At 38.5% G+C, this 16125-nt stretch overlaps 1 protein-coding gene across 1 annotated transcript; it reads right to left on the bottom strand.

Annotated features, from left to right (window-relative positions):
* Window positions 1-805: 805 nt before the first annotated feature.
* Window positions 806-14882, bottom strand: LOC116246384 (probable LRR receptor-like serine/threonine-protein kinase At1g07650). The gene is made up of 24 exons (XM_031618242.2): window positions 14668-14882; window positions 11319-11487; window positions 11167-11238; window positions 9921-9989; window positions 9711-9782; window positions 9554-9625; window positions 9364-9435; window positions 9221-9292; window positions 9062-9133; window positions 8910-8981; window positions 8747-8818; window positions 6772-6843; window positions 6521-6586; window positions 5872-5931; window positions 5403-5441; window positions 4821-4870; window positions 4360-4736; window positions 4099-4294; window positions 3869-4021; window positions 3245-3366; window positions 2829-3039; window positions 2521-2758; window positions 2140-2290; window positions 806-1424 (listed from the first exon to the last, which is right to left on the bottom strand). Exons 1-24 carry the CDS (start codon window positions 14810-14812, stop codon window positions 1005-1007), a joined length of 3114 nt encoding a protein of 1037 aa, XP_031474102.1. The 5' UTR covers window positions 14813-14882; the 3' UTR covers window positions 806-1004.
* Between the last annotated feature and the right edge of the window lie 1243 nt (window positions 14883-16125).

The following is a 16125-nucleotide window of genomic DNA, read 5'->3' as shown; positions in this document are numbered from 1 at the left end:
TTTGTGCCATCGAATCAACTTATTTGCACTTTTGAAATGAAAGTTTTTTCAGACACGCAGCATTCTTATAACTATATATATATATGTGTGTGTATTAAAGATAACATAATCTTTTATTAAAAATAATTTTTTCAGTTGAGGGAAATTTAAATACACCTAAACAATTGGCAACACGCATAATTTTTTTTATATTGTTAAATAAACCTAAGGTTTTCCATGGTTAATCAAAAGGACTTACTAGATCATTTCTGTTCATCATGTTACCAAAGCTTAAGCTGGTAATAACCTAACGTTAATTAGTAAATAATGAATATTTTTTATTGTGCACAAAACCGATGAATTTTTTTTTAACTATAAATAAGTTACGCATGTTTTTATCATCCCTAATTTTTAATTTAAGGATTTCCCTTAAAACATTGTGTTTCTCTTATTTTAGTCATTCTTGTTTCCTGATATTTTCCTAAGAAAAACTGGGAATCTCCAGGCCAATAAATTGTCCCATTCAAGCTTGGCATGTGGTTCTGGCTCAAGAATTTACGTTGAAAAATCTCAAGAATTCAAAAAGGTCCCTCTCTGTCAGCATGGACCGGTGGCATTTTTTTTTTATTGTTTCTTGTTTAAGCAAATTGGTGTTACGCGAACGCGTGTCAGACTGCACTTGAGTCTTGCGGCATACCCACAAACAATAAAACTCTTCAAACTTGTCTTCCAACTTGAAAATCTTAAAGTCCAATCCCCTACCAATGGCCGTATCTCTTCTCCGCTCTCACAAGCTATAATTAGTTTCGGGGGCCGAAAGAACGTGTTCACAATAAGAAGACGCATTTAAATTTTGCCATTTATAATTGGATGAGCACCAACAAAGCTGAATATTACAACAAACAAAAAATGCTAATAAGAATACAATATGGAACGAAACAATACAACAGATCAAGCCACTTTGGCTGCTCACCTTCTCCCTAATATCGATACCACCATACCGAGTATATGACCTTACTGTGACACTATTTCACGTCTATCTCAAACGTGTCATGGGGGTTGCAAGAATTGCTTGACGTGAGGGTGGTCTGCTCTGCCCTTGCAGACATGGAACCCGGCTCATCATTCCATTGGTCGGTCACCTCTGTCTGGGGCTCCAAGGGAGACAGACTGCCAGCGTCGGTCAAGAAAGAGGCGCTGGCCGCCCTGAGCCTCCAATCGTCGCTCAAGTATACGCCGCTGACAGGGGCGGCGGGCTCGTGCACCGCTGCTCGACCTTCAAGCATGCTCACCACAGTGGACATGGAAGGCCTGAGCGTGGGAGATGGGCTCGTGCAGAGCAGGGACACCTTCAACATCCTCAAAGCCTCTTCCTTTGAGTAGTTTGTTCCAAGGCTGGGGTCTACCAGGTCCAGGAGGCTTCCTTTTTCTTGTAGGACATAGGCCTGTACATTTCCAGAATCTTCGTCAGTGGTGAAAACTTCAAACGGGAGAAAAAATACAGGATATAGCGCGCATATTTAGTAACAGATCTTTCGTTATCCGTTTTAACTTGATTCAATACTCAACCCCAACAGAAACAAGGCGATAATGTACTAATTAGAAAAACTACAAACTTGTCTTATTGCGGACATTACTGAACAGGAACAGCAGAACGTTATCTTCATGCGACACCTAATGGCAGGCTGACTTTAGTATTCCTAACTTCGCACAGCTCTCCTGTGGTGTGATCGGACTAACTTCAATATTTCTAACCTGTCCCGACTCCTCCTGAGGTGTAGTCAGTTCCTGCTCGAGTCTCGATCATGATCCGCGAACCTTAAGTTCATTATTCTGTCGTCTACAAGTCCACCTAGAAAAACTCGGCAAAACTTTTTATAAAAGTCGGTCTGCTGTAAAGAAGACCCGAAGAGGCTGGTCACAGCTTCGATGGGGGGCAATCGGTGGTTCGATTCCCATGGCCCATGGGTCTCCTAATGCTGAAACCAAAAGCCACAACTGTACTAGGTTTATGGTGGTACGCTGAAAGGGATACGGATAGGAGGTTAGCTATTGCAGTTTGGATTTCCAAGAGATCTCTGGTCTTGGTTTCTCTTCTAACTCGTTCCCGAAAGGAAAGAATTTGATGCACGAAAGATGGGGTGAAACGGAAGCTCCTACCCAATCGAGAAGGTATACACATTCGTCCTTCGGTCTGTAGCTTGTGTTACTCTTTCCACTGACAATCTCCATGGCCACCACTCCAAAGCTGTATATATCCGCCTTATCTGTCAGGTATCCCCTCATTGCATATTCCGGAGCCATATATCCTCTGTCAATAACCATTAGAAGGGATACAAATTTTAGCCGTCGACAGAAACTAACCAAAGGAGCCAGAAGATATATAGGCACATCAATTCAGTAGCTTAGCTTTAGATGGGTCTTTGACGACAGTGCATACTAATAACTGATATTGAAACCAATGGCTGGTTGATCCGGAGGTGAAAAAACAAAGAAGTGAAGGGAAAAAGATCGAGGGGAAAGGAAAGAAAGGTTGCTTACATTGTTCCCGCAATTCGAGTGCTGATATGGGTTTTTCCCTCTTCTTCAAGTTTAGCCAAACCGAAGTCCGATATTTTTGCATTGAGATCCTTATCGAGCAGCACATTTGTTGCCTTGATATCTCTATGCACAACCCTCAACCTTGATTCTTCGTGTAGATAAGCCAGACCTCTGGCTATACCTATGCAAATTTTGCATCTTGTTGGCCAATCCAGTTTCACGCTACCCGCCTCTGAACCTGCAAAAGTTTTATTTGTTTAAAGCCTTGATAATCGCCATCACATGGTGCACCACTGCAGTAGCCTTACCGAACAAAGCATTTGCAAGGGAATTATTCTCCATGTACTCGTACACTAGCATCAATTGGTTGCCCTCAATACAGCATCCTAATAGTTTTACAAGGTTTGGATGCAGCAAGGCAGAAATCATGCCGATCTCATTAACAAATTCTCGATTTCCTTGCTTTGATTTGGATGAAAGAACCTTCACTGCAATTACTTCTCCATCTGGAAGGACACCCTGCTGACGCAGAAGATTATCAGAAAGAAATTTCGTTTAGAAGAGAGAAAACTACATGAATCGTAATACGAAATATTTCAAGAACTAAAACATGTTATGACCATAACCCATTTCCAACACCAAATTGTCTTGTACCATATGAGAATTTCAATAGGACACAAAATATTAATAAGGGAAGGTACGAGTCCAAAACAGTACAGTTGACCTTGTAAACGGGGCCAAATCCCCCTTCGCCGATTTTATTTGCAGCATCAAAGTTTTTTGTGGCAGCTTTTATCTGTTTCAGAGTGAAATATCCGGTTTGTTTCTCTAATCGGCCTCTAAGTTCTGCAAAGAAAGCAAAAGGTTTTTGGCATCATCAAATGGAACAGATCAGAAAAACAAAGTAGAAATGGAAAGGGTCGTCCTCTGGATCACTATACGCAAGTCAAGGCAACGAAAAGTATCTTTCAGAGAATCAACGATGTTCTGAACGTCAGTTAAATTCAGAAGCTCAACATGGACGCAATGTACATTTAACACATTTCTCCAAATGTTAGTCGGATCGTGTAGCTTGATGACAAAAAACAAATGACCAGCCTCCAGTAGCCTTAAAGCAGAGGTATGCAACCTGATTCCGTGTCTGGTCATAATGTTGAGTATACTACAGACCAGAAAATTATTTAACAGGAATTCCCAGAAGAATGATCAGAGGGCTGTGCATGTGAATGCATGTGCAGGCAAGAATTATGCATATGAACTATTCCCAGTGGCTTTGTTACCAAATCTGCAAATACTTTGTGAAGAACAAAGAACTATGAAATAGGAAAATCAGCTAGCTCATGCAAACCTTTATCCTCAGGTACTCCACCACCCAGCCAACCTCTCATACGAAGGATCACAAGAATCAAGAAGAGAATAATGCAACCAGCAATGACAATCATGACAATAGCTATGACTGGAATCTTGAGCGCATCCTCGCTGTCAATTTCAGGTTCAAAGTCTGCGCCAAGAAGGGAAAAGTTTAAGCACAGCAACAGGAACCAGCGATAAGATGAGTTGGTGTATCAAGTAGCATACTCGGTGTCACCGAAATAGCTGAAACAAGAGGCCCATAAACTCCTCGATTTGGAATAGACATTGTCCCTTTCCCTGCCCAGTAAAATTGGATCTCGATGGTGTTGCTTGTAACATTAGCATCGAAACTCCTAATGAGAGCTCTACCAGGGCCACCGGCCTCTTCCTCGATGTTGAAATCCTTTAAGACTAATTTGCCCTGTATAGAAGGGTTAAGCCATGCCAAAGACACATGGAACAACTCAAAATAGTCCAGAATCACACCTGTATAGAGACATCGAATATGCGCTTTCCAAGGCTGCTAAAAGTTTGGTCATCTGTAAACACTATTTCAGCAAAGTGGAGACTGACATTGTAGTTGCCATTCTGAAGGCAAAAACCATAGTATGTGAGAGCAAGAGGAGAAACACGGGCGTTTGTGTACAGTTCTGAGTTGGGTGTATTTAATTTAGATGTTCTGGTAACTATGTATTCATCTGCATCAAAGTGGTCACCCATGAAGTTCCCTGAACTGCTAAATGCCCAATGGGAGTCTTGTTCGATGAAAGACATTGCTGCTCCCTTTCGCATCACATCGGCTTCATACTTTGTTTCATTTATTTTATATTCCACTCCTCCACAATTTATAAACAAGTTATAGTCTGCAACAGTTTTACCAACTCAGTTTAGGATCAAAGATGAACTGAATTTATAGTGTAACAATTACAGTCGATCATGAGACTTACATTGTGCCTTTTTAAAGCATGGAAAGTCCTTTCTCAAACATGAATTGATTCTGTAAAAGATGAAATTGTATTACAAATCGCAGCAACATTATATATTTAAAAGAACTTTTGATATGTTAGTCTGATCAATAGAACTCCATAACTGCACGTCACCAAAAATTTGATTGTTTTTCAATTAGTTATGTAGACAAAACGAATTTAGGATTGCAGATGTTTATTGCACTGATATGTGCATGCCATACCTATGCTTCCTTTCACCTGGTGGAAGGATCATTCAAACAGGAATTAAACTTGGGCAAGCGAGGGAAGGGTGAAGTTGGTCAAAGGCAATTGCTCACCTAAACAATGCAAGACAGATAGAGGCCATACTGTGAAGTGTGAAGTTGGTTCTCTGGGTAGCCAATATAGCAGACTTTGGTTTACTTTGTTTTCACAAAGTAAACCGTTATGAAACCATTACCAGACAAAGCATTGATACGGTTTCTCATCCCCAGCTTACTTCGACACATGAGCACAACTCAAGAAGAGGAAAATGAAAGCATAAAAGTAATTTAACACTTTCTATAGGAATGATGATCTTACGAATTATCTTTCATAGAGGAGTAGGCACCGATCAAATTCCTGTAGTGGTTGAGGAGAAAAGGTTAGCGACTGAAACAACATAAAAAGAAAAACGCAACTGAAGGAGGTGATATCATGAGTTACAACTGTAGAGAAACGCCTATAGAGATTATGGGTTTTCTGGAAGCAATTCTTCCACCATTTTCTAAACTTCGAGCTGATGGAAGAGAAAGAAGCATATTTAAAATAGAATTCTTGAAGACAAGAAGTTCTAAAAATTGTCAAAAGGCAAAGCAAGGTAAAATATACATACATTAGTACATAAATAATATCTGAAAAGAGGACATTTCTTGTGAAATCGTGATGCTTCAAACTTTGGCTGAAAACATAGCAGGGAAAGACTGCCATTTTGATATTTCTGAGCTATGAATAATAAACCATTCCACTCTTTAATTCAATTTCATAACATTAATTTTTTTACTATGCTTACAAGTTGCCCTCCGAACAACTAGAACGTGGAGCCCCAGTGAATGTGTTATTTGAGAGGTCCCTGCAGCACCAGAACATAGATCAGATTAAATAAGATGACGTTCACTGAAAAGCATATCATACAAATGCTAAAGCAAAAAGATTCAGGACCGTAACTTCAACAAAAGCAGCATGATGATGACAATTTTAAAAACGGGAAAGCTAAAAGTGATAACCTAAAAGTCATTTGAAAAAATCTAGAAAAAAGTCTGAAATAATACGTCTTTTCCATTACAAACAGAAAAGGACTTGAAAGCAGGTAGTCTTAAAGGGAATCCTTTCATGCATATCGCTATCTGTGGCCTATAGTACCCACCTTCCTATGAAGTCCGGACACCACACTAGATATCAGGAGTATGGCTGCATATTCTAGAAGCAGACATTTTATTCCCTTCTAACAATCAAAATGGAGAGAAAAACAATGAAGTTTTTCAATGCTTAAGCTAACAATATGGAATGCCCGATACGAGAACTGAGGCTGCAATATTGAGAAAATTGTCTTTCAAGATATGACTACCTTGAGCATGTTAGGAGGAAAAAGAGCATGACACGTCGTTCATGACATTTATTACCTAAAATTCTAAATGATTACTGCATTTACAGACACTTACAGGTTCTTTTGGCTTATCAAAGTCCAACTGGGTACTGAACCAGTCAACTTGTTGCTTGTCAGGTACCTGCATCCAAAATTTTTGCACAAATTTTCACTTTAATTTGAGAAAAAGAGCTGAGATATCATGCTCGAAATATAGATGAATAATCAGAAAAGAAAAAGGAAAACACGACAACCTATGCCAAGTCAAGTTTCATTAGATTAAAGAATGAATTATCTGAAAAGGAAAATGAAAGCATGATAACTTACATGAAATCAAGTTTTTTTAGATCTTCAAATGATTCTGGAACATCTCCACTCAAATTGTTGAATGAAAGGTCTCTACAAGATTAGGTGGTGTCAAAAACTTTACATGTGTATTTATTCATGACAAAATTTAAACATAAGACTAAATAATGATAAGCAATACATGTAATGTATTGCATTGCTGCTAAACGTTCATATTCCCTTCTTAGAACAACTAAGCAAGGCCAGTTTTTTCAATACTAGTCACAGATATGCATGGATAATCCATTGAAGAATGTTGCTTCATGTTATAAATAACATACTATAAAATATGATACATTAGGTTATATAATATAACTATTACTGAAACAGATATAATAGAAACTCTGAACCTACTTTGAGGGGTGTAACGCAGGTGTCATGCGTGTATTGTACAATATGGTACCATATTGCACGATGCAGTCAATATTTCGCAATATAGACTTGGCAGAAAAGGAGGTCCGAACCCTTTTTTCATTTGGCTTTAAAAGTCCTCCAGACCTAAGTGTAACACACTCTTAGGAGTTGTGTGTGAGGATACTCTTGTGCATTTGAGGAGAAAAGCACCTTTCGTAGCCGATTTTGTGATTTTGTGCGTGCGAGACTGATCTTGTGTAGAGGTCTTTTGAATCAAAGGTAAAAAATCATCACACTTTTCTGAAAAAAGTATTTTTAGATAATCATCAAACAAGCTTTCCTTTGTTAGTATTGACCTAGGTTTGGCAATAGCTGAATTTGTTGGAAGATCTCACAATCCCGCAAATGAATATTATCAGTTAAAAATGCCTAAAAGAAATATACTATGTTTTCTCGTAATCAATATTTGTGTCCATATGTTGCATCTAGTTAGCTAACAAAATGGTGATCCATGTCCGCTGCCATGCATTTACATGAAAATGCACTTGATCTGTGTGAATAATTCGAACAGTTCACTCAGGGCTGACAACAAAATATCTACCTTTACCCAATATGATAAAAAATCAGATTGTCCTTGACCCTAAAGATGTAAATGAACAAAATCAATTGTACAATCCCCACATTGAGAGACACTCAGTGGAGCAGGAGAACCTAGTGGGATAAAAGAACCTAGCAAAGCAAAGGAACATAGTGAAACCATCAAATCCTTATCACTCCCTCTTCAATTATTCAAAGAGTTCTTTTATCAGGAACTTAAATTTAAAAAATCGTGCACTCGAAATTTTACTTTTGGACTTATGTATTAGGGACTTTAGTCAAGTTTTGATTTAAAGAATATACTTTAATTACTATACAAGGTCAGTTTGATAGGTGTTTCGTTTTTTGTGTTAGTGCAATTCATGTTTTTCAGGAAATGGTTTCCCTATTTTTATTTATAATTTTTTCATTTTTCAGATATTCTAAAAAAGAATTTATGATTTTTTAGATTACTTTACATATCAGTGTTGCCCAAGCGACACACATACTAGGACACACTTTACAACATTGGTGCTGTTTATTTCTTCTAATGGCATCTCCTTGCAAATCATCTTTGGTGTGCTTCACATAATTTCACTTTTTCAGGTGGCTTAGAAAAAAGAAAGCTGCTGAAAAGTGTTGCCAGTTTAAACAAACTTAACAAGCCCTAGCTGATTTGGATGAAAATAGAAATTATTACAGTTATTAGTACCTGATAATGTTAATAAAATCAGTTTAACAATTTTGAAAACCAAATATTATGGAGTATTTGATCTGCCAGTTTGTTATTTTAAAAGGCTCAGGCTGATGAACAAGCAGATTGGCATACATATGAGTTTGAGAGAATAGCTCCCTCCCACTTATGCAAGCATGAGGATTCAATTTGTAAAGCATATTATTCACTAAATCTATACAAAGGCTGGATGCTGACTCACATGCAGGCCCTGCGTTGGGAAATATCAATACAAAACGAGTATCTAATGGTATCACATCCACAAATTTTTATTTATAAAATAAAATGTCTCACAATGTTTTCAGTTTTGCCATTCTACCAATGTAGTCTGGGATTGGACCTGAAAGCAAGCAGTTCCGTAGTATCCTGCATCATGATATCCACAAACATTGGAAGGTGTAAGTACCTAGTTGCTTGCCTGCAAGGAACAATCGACTGTTTCAACTTTCAAACTTACAGTGTTTTGATATTTTGCAAGTCCTGCAATGGTGGGAACTGTGAACCTGGTCCTCCAATGTCAGTAATCCTCCTGCACAAGCAATAATTCAGTGAATTCCTTCCATTTTCTCAGTACAGATGATGTTAAAATGCCATGATAGGAGCTCTCACAGATCTGTCAAATTTGTCAAAGAAGAAATACTCTCAGGTATAGGTCCTTGCATGGATGTTCCAAAGATCATTCTGCAGGGGTCAAGGATAGAAATCAGATCCTCTACTTTGTCCATATAATTGACAAACAAGGAGTAGCTTAAGGGTGCAAAGTCCTACAAGGATGAAAGTCTTGTCCAGCTCTTGATGAAGTCAGGTATCTTTCCTGAGAGATTGTTCCCATGTATTCGACTGCCATATAAATCATTTATGAGCACATAAATGCAAAAAACTCGCAAGCACTCTATGTTAAATGCACTTACAAATCTGTCAAACTTGTCAACTTGGAGAATGTGTCAGGCAACTGTCCAGTAAAATTGTTTGAGCCTATGAGCCTGCGAGTATTAAAGGTTGCTGAAAAATAAAAATCTTATTAAGCAAATAACGACTGAAAGAAAGCAGGTATGCATGCTTCAGGAGTTTCCAACTAACATGAATACCATAGAAACTTACAATCTCTCCAAAGTTGCCAAGTTACCAAGTGCTGGAGGAAGAGGCCCTTCAAGTTGGTTGGCCTCAAGTACCCTAGACAAGGAAATCAGACGTGATAAAATCTCAAAAATCAAATCGCAATTGTCAGCCAATAAATATAAAAGGAGTATAAACATACAGTGATGTAAGGTTTTTCATGTTTCCAAATTCCTTTGGGATGGATCCGGATACACGATTTCCCAAGATAGATCTGAAGAGAAAAAATATTTAGATAAATAAAGCTGTTGAAATACTTTAACCACAAGAGTAACCAACTAGATAAAGCACAAGGAAATGTCCACGAAGCATGAGACAGAATATACAAGTTCTGAGGCTGCAGTGTACTTACAAGTCAGTTAAAGGTAAGGAAGCCCATGCAGCAGGTAGCGATCCATTGAGATAATTGCGTGTCAGATCACTATTACAATGAAACGCCAAGTTAGTGCCAAGTATAGCAAACAATTCCTTCCAATTCCAATATAAGAGATGAAATTTGCTTTTTGGATTTCAGAATCCAATCTGTGACGTAATGAAGGATGCATAAAGGCGAAAATGACAAAATAGTACGATCACATTATAAAAGCCCAACAAGGAGAGGAAAACTGGTTACTAACACATCTTTACAGGATTAGCTTGAGAAGCGTATGTCTGAGTTGTTAACAGCTGTGATACTTGATACTATCATTGAATTAGCATCTGCTAAACCGTTTGATCTTCCAACATCCTATTCAACTTAGTTTTATTAAAGAAATCAAAGCCGTAGAATCATATATAACCCTTCTGTCCTGCGGATGCACAAGTACAAGGAAACCAAAATTTCGATAACAACTTAAAGCCCTCAACTAAATTCCCTGGTTAGGATAGGTAAACAAACCCACGAAAGTAAGGGCGGCAACAAGTTATTGCTCTTTCAAGGACAAGTTGGCTTAAAGGTACTAGTCACTTTTCGCCTCTTGGAAATCTAGTAGCATTATTTTCCATCGCAGCACAAATGAGTAAACATAGACGCCCCTATGTAACATGGACACCCTTGTTTGGATGCGAGTACCTATGTCGACACAGCCGACACGGACACGGGTTCCATTACTGGTATGCTGTCGCATATGGCCTGGAGATGGTGCTAACTGTGTTGGGTGTAATCAACGCCCCCATTGTTATGTCCGTCCTTTTTTACACTCGATTAAAATTGTTCGAAGTCTAATTGTAATTGGGTTTTCTTTTAATCCCATCATTATATATATATATATATATATATATATATATATATATATATATCGACACACGGCGGTGTCCAATACTTATACGGGTATCCATGCCGACACTTTACCCATACCCATGTCATAGACGCTGAGCAAGGCCCAGGTACGATTGCAGATGGATAATGTTGAAAACAACCTACAACGACTCCTTTTACAGTAGGTCATATATATTAACAGAACCCTCAATTGATCCGTGTTTATTGGAAATTAGACATGAACGTAACAGCAGCCCCAGGAAATTAGAGAAGAAAACTATCAATCGGAAAAGATTAGAACAAGAATGACCATGCTTTGGACAATAATAATAAAAATGAAAGCCGCTAATAATTTTCTTACAGGACTCGTAGGAAGGTAAGATTAGCAAACTCTGCAGGCAACACGCCCGAAAGGTTTAGGTTCTTCAGCAAACTGCAGTTCAAAGGCCGTAAAAGGGTGAATAAACCACACATGCCGCAACTAAAAATATAAGATGTTTCCAGATTGCATACATGCTCGTGATGTGGCAAACCGTCCTGTTGTTGTATGAACAATCGCAAGTGACACTATTAACCTCCTCCCCGTTAGTTTCATTCCACCCACCAGTTCCGGAGCAAGGATCTATCGTGAAATTCCACTTTCTATGTCCAAGTTCTTTTGCGATTTGCTTAAGAGCGGCAACTATTGAAAATATGAAACAAGAAATCAGTAATGTACGCTAATTGGCTAATGAGATGACTGCTTTATCTATGATTGCATGTGAAAGAATTTCTTAGCTCCTGAATATCTCCAACTTACAAGCTAGAAAAAAATGTTTCTGATAAACTAGAACTTCAATGGATTTCAATAAGCAGCAGCAGTAGCAGTAGTAAAATATATTGGCAGTTCTGGAGCCGAACAGAAGCCCTTTATAAACCGAGCTAAGAAGTTTACTATCAGAAGAAAACGGAAAACCTTGAGACACCGATCGACAAACCTTGAGACACACAAACATCTTATAATTATTACGTATCAGTTTTCGCAATTACTTGTTTCAATTAACCGCTATACCCTAAAATCTAGGCAGTTAAATGAAGGAAAGCAAGTCTTAAACGTCTTTTTATTATTTTACCAAAACTAGAGCATATTTTATAAAATTTCTTATGGAAAATTATATTTCCAAGAGTAAAAAAAACTGAGAAAGAAAAATCATTGACTTTTTTTTTTCCCTTATCTCAAATTTTATTCTTTCTACAATTTACAGAAAAATCATAAAGTCAAGTTGTAAATGCCCGATTCGAGCCGATACGGCATTTATTGGGTCGATGTTAGCCTATAAATGAAAGAAACTGCAACGGACCTTCGCGTACAGCAAAGCCAGCGAACACTTACCAGCCGGCGGCCGAATACGGACTGGGAGACGCCTTTTCAGTTTTCACCACATTGGAAAGAAACGAAGATTTAGCAAACTTCTGGAGACTTTGAATTCGTGGTTAAAAGTTAATCAATGACGGACGGCATCCTAAAAATCCAATAGTCTTCATTTTGCCGTATGCATCATCTCGCAAGATGTTGCTTGATCATTCTTCACGTGTACGGGTTCATCAAATAATGAGCAGAACTCTCAGTCACAACATTGAATGGTTATAAAAAATAATTAATTATACATCAAACGATTATGAATAAAATAGTTACATCTAATTCAGTAAAAATAACTAGATTAGTGCATTATAGTGTACATACAGCCAATTAATAAATAGTATTTATAATCATATGTATTAATCGTGTCAACAAAATTTCAAACTGTATCTCAAAGTAATTTGGGAAGCATATATGGTTTTTTTTTTTTTTTTAAATATATAAACCGCTATCAGCAGTAGGATTTAGGGTTAAGAGAATAGGATGCAACCACAGCACCAGGCCTCCAAGCCCACCCTCAGATAAACCGCCATATGCTAATTTAAACTTTTCTTCAGTCTAAGCGAAGTTCGATTGTTGGTTTTCTGAAGCTCGCTTCATTGCATCAGCATATTCGCCTCCAACTGCTCGACAACCGCTACTTTCATTTTTACTCCTTTCAGCCGCAGCCGTGATAAATAAATAAGTAAATAAAATCAATGCTTTTCGATCACGATGAGGATGCCTGGTGAATGAAACGTCACAGGAACGCCCTCCCCTCCGGGAAGGAAGAGGAGCGTGCTTTGGCAGGTGGCGCGCTCTAACTCTAAGCCTCTAACCCCTCGCTGGGCAACCCCAGGCAGTTTGATCAACTACAGGCTATTCAACTCTAGTGCCTGGAGCAACAAGTGGGCCTTTTCAGACGACGACGTGTAGCTAACCCCGTTTGTTGAACACCTTCATTGACCCATTAAACTTTCAACCAAGTCGGACGGACCGGTCATGTAATTGTGCCAATTGGCACCCAGACGCCACCCGATCTTTAGAACAATAAATGGTTTCTAGGTTTTATTCAGTTGAATTATCTTCACCATCCTAGCCTACCCCTTCTCATGTGGATCACTTGAAAATTCAGATAAGGTACCTCTTTTTTTAATCTACAAAAGTTTAGGGAAAAAAAAAGACAAGGACCTCTAGTAGTTTATTCCCAATTGTAAATACTAAACAATCAAAATCATCTTTTTGCGATCTGCTTAAATTTTTTTGAAGATTTAGAATATAGAATAATCTGAAGTCATCATTCATTGTATATACTTTTTTTTTGTCTATAGAGAATAAAAGATTAATTTTCTCACGTTACTGAAGACAAAGAAGGAACCTTCTGGAAATATAACTAAATACAAGAACCCGTACCACTTAAAGCGACACGAAGGTAATTGATGATCACACGACCAATGATAAAATTCTGTTTGGTTACTTTTTGTTGTGCTAGTAAGTAGTTAAAAAATTGTACCACTTAATTAAAAATTGCACATACTATTTTTAATAATTTTTGCTAAAGTATTTGTTAACTTGGGAAATTACCGAAAATAAGAGTTTTAGATATACAAACATATCAATCTGCAGAAAAGATTTCAGGATATGAAAACATAACCCACATGATTTCTAAAATGATAGAGTAACTAGGTTGATCTCAAAGAAGCTAACCCCGCAAAAAGACATGCTTAGATTCACATCCGATCGGCCTAAAACGCCCTCAAAATGGTCCTACCCTTACTGCGGTGCGGTCGAAGCCGACTTTTGGGTTTGGATCACGCGTATTTGGGCAGCAGCAAAGGGTACTACATTCGGTTTGATCGCGATTTGCACTCACGTGGTTTCGTCAACCGTAGACGCAAATCATAAAATTAGCTCCGTGAAATTCGAAGACAGTAGCTTCAGTTCTTGTCAGTGAGGTTCGATTGCTTCTCGAAGAAAACACTGATCTACTTAATAAAAAAATTTGACTGAATAAACTCAAAACGTCGGAATTCGACTCACACATTCAATCGTTTTACCAAAAACGAGTAAAAAGCGAGAAAACTAGGACCAGTGAGAGCTTCCTCTAAAGTTCGCAAAAAAGGGGGCAGAAGCAACAGTGTTTTTCGTTGAAACCACCCTTTGACTACATAATCTTCAAAAAGAACGAACAGTCACTCACGTTCTTCGAGTCAAGATAGATCGATAAGGAGAAGCACAGCAAACTGAAGAAAAATTCCACTCCACAGCTCACGAAAAGATAGAAAACCACTAATCCTCACGCTGAACAAACGATTTGTTCGATCGACACTCGAGATGCAAAAAATGCTCGCCCACTCCCCGAACCCGAGCTCAAGGAAAAACCGACTAATCGACGAAGCAAAGCAAGATCAACATCTGGACTCTCGAAGTCCAGCGGGAAGTACGAGTGAAAGAAAAATGAAAAGGTGCTAGTGGAATCCTGACCTTCTTGCTTCGGGAGCGCAGCAGCAGCGTCGGATCGGAAGATGAAGATCCCTCCGAAATCCAAAGAAACGCAGAGGAGAACAAGCAGAAGAAGACGGAGGCGCCGAGTACGGAGCGCCGCCGGAATGCCAAGTCCCCTTCCCATCCGTATCGCTCCGCGTCGGGAAGTAGAACGAGGGACAGAACAGGAGCTTCCCAATCAGAAGAGACGAAGTCACTCCTCTTCCATCTGCTTTAATGTGGGCGGATGAACGCCAGCTACGTTCCGCGGATTTCAAAATAATATTTAACTAATTTGGATTTAATCCCGAAATATGAGAGCGGTACGGTACGGTGGGCATGTAGCCTTAGCCGCCCGCCGGGCGATGCAGAGAGCACTCTATTCCATTTTTGCCCTCCATTTTAAAAATAATCACATGAGAAAGCGTGGTTCATAATTTGGAAAAATTGTCTTTACATGCCTGCCTTTTAGGCGTATTGTTAAATACGGGCCTGATCTTTCCGATTTTCCTGATATGAACCTTACATTTAGTCTCAAATTAAGCAAGGAACCTTACAAAAGTTTCCTGATATGAACCTTACATTTAGCTCGGACCCGATACAGCATGTGCACGAGTTATCTCTATTAGTAGATCCCCAGATCCAAAAGAGCAAATATTGAATTAGATCATGTATTTAGAACGCTGGCTTTAGGTTGTTTCGGTGTAAGTTTACGTTCCATTTAATATACTATTCTGGTCGGAGTTGCAACCAATCAAGACCCACTGTTTGGTTCGTGATACTTGATTTTATGAACACTTCGACGACTAGAGAGCCCACTGGTTTCGGCGTTACTCTAACTTAGATTGACTAATGATGAGTGCCATTACAGTTACTGGAAAAGTCAACTACTTAATGGGCTCAGATTCCCAGACCCAGTTGACTGAGTTTTTTTCTTTTCTTTTCTTTTTTTTAGTTAAAAGATGGATTGAATCTCCCCGATGTGTTGTTTAGATACACATGGATTTAAAAGATGATGGAGTTCTTAATGCATGATTTTAAAAGTTTGGAAAAAAAAAATATGAGGTCAAGGTGAAATAATCAGATCTTGAATTGCTTTTTTAATATTTATTTTTAGTCTCAAAGGAGACCCACAGGGCCACATCGACGTGCGTTGGCAGAAGAGACATATGGACACATTTAATTTATCTAAATTTGTAGACATAGGAAAGTATACCCATGAAGGAGATGTCACGTCCGAATAAAAGCTTACTGCTGCAACGGCAGGAACGCTGTTGGGTTGGCAGATCGAGGGATAAAACAGACCCTTCCAAATTGGTTGCCATAGCGCTTTTTTTTTTTTTTTGCATAATTCAATTCTACAGATATGATCTTATGAATATTTTGATCAGAAACATATACCAAGATAATCTTTTTGTAGTTGAATAATGTTTTGGTAGCAATAAAAAAAAAATGAAT

This window comes from Nymphaea colorata, chromosome 1 (genome assembly GCF_008831285.2).
Source record: "Nymphaea colorata isolate Beijing-Zhang1983 chromosome 1, ASM883128v2, whole genome shotgun sequence".
Taxonomy (NCBI): Eukaryota; Viridiplantae; Streptophyta; class Magnoliopsida; order Nymphaeales; family Nymphaeaceae; genus Nymphaea; species Nymphaea colorata.
This window is presented reverse-complemented; position numbering and strand designations above follow the sequence as displayed.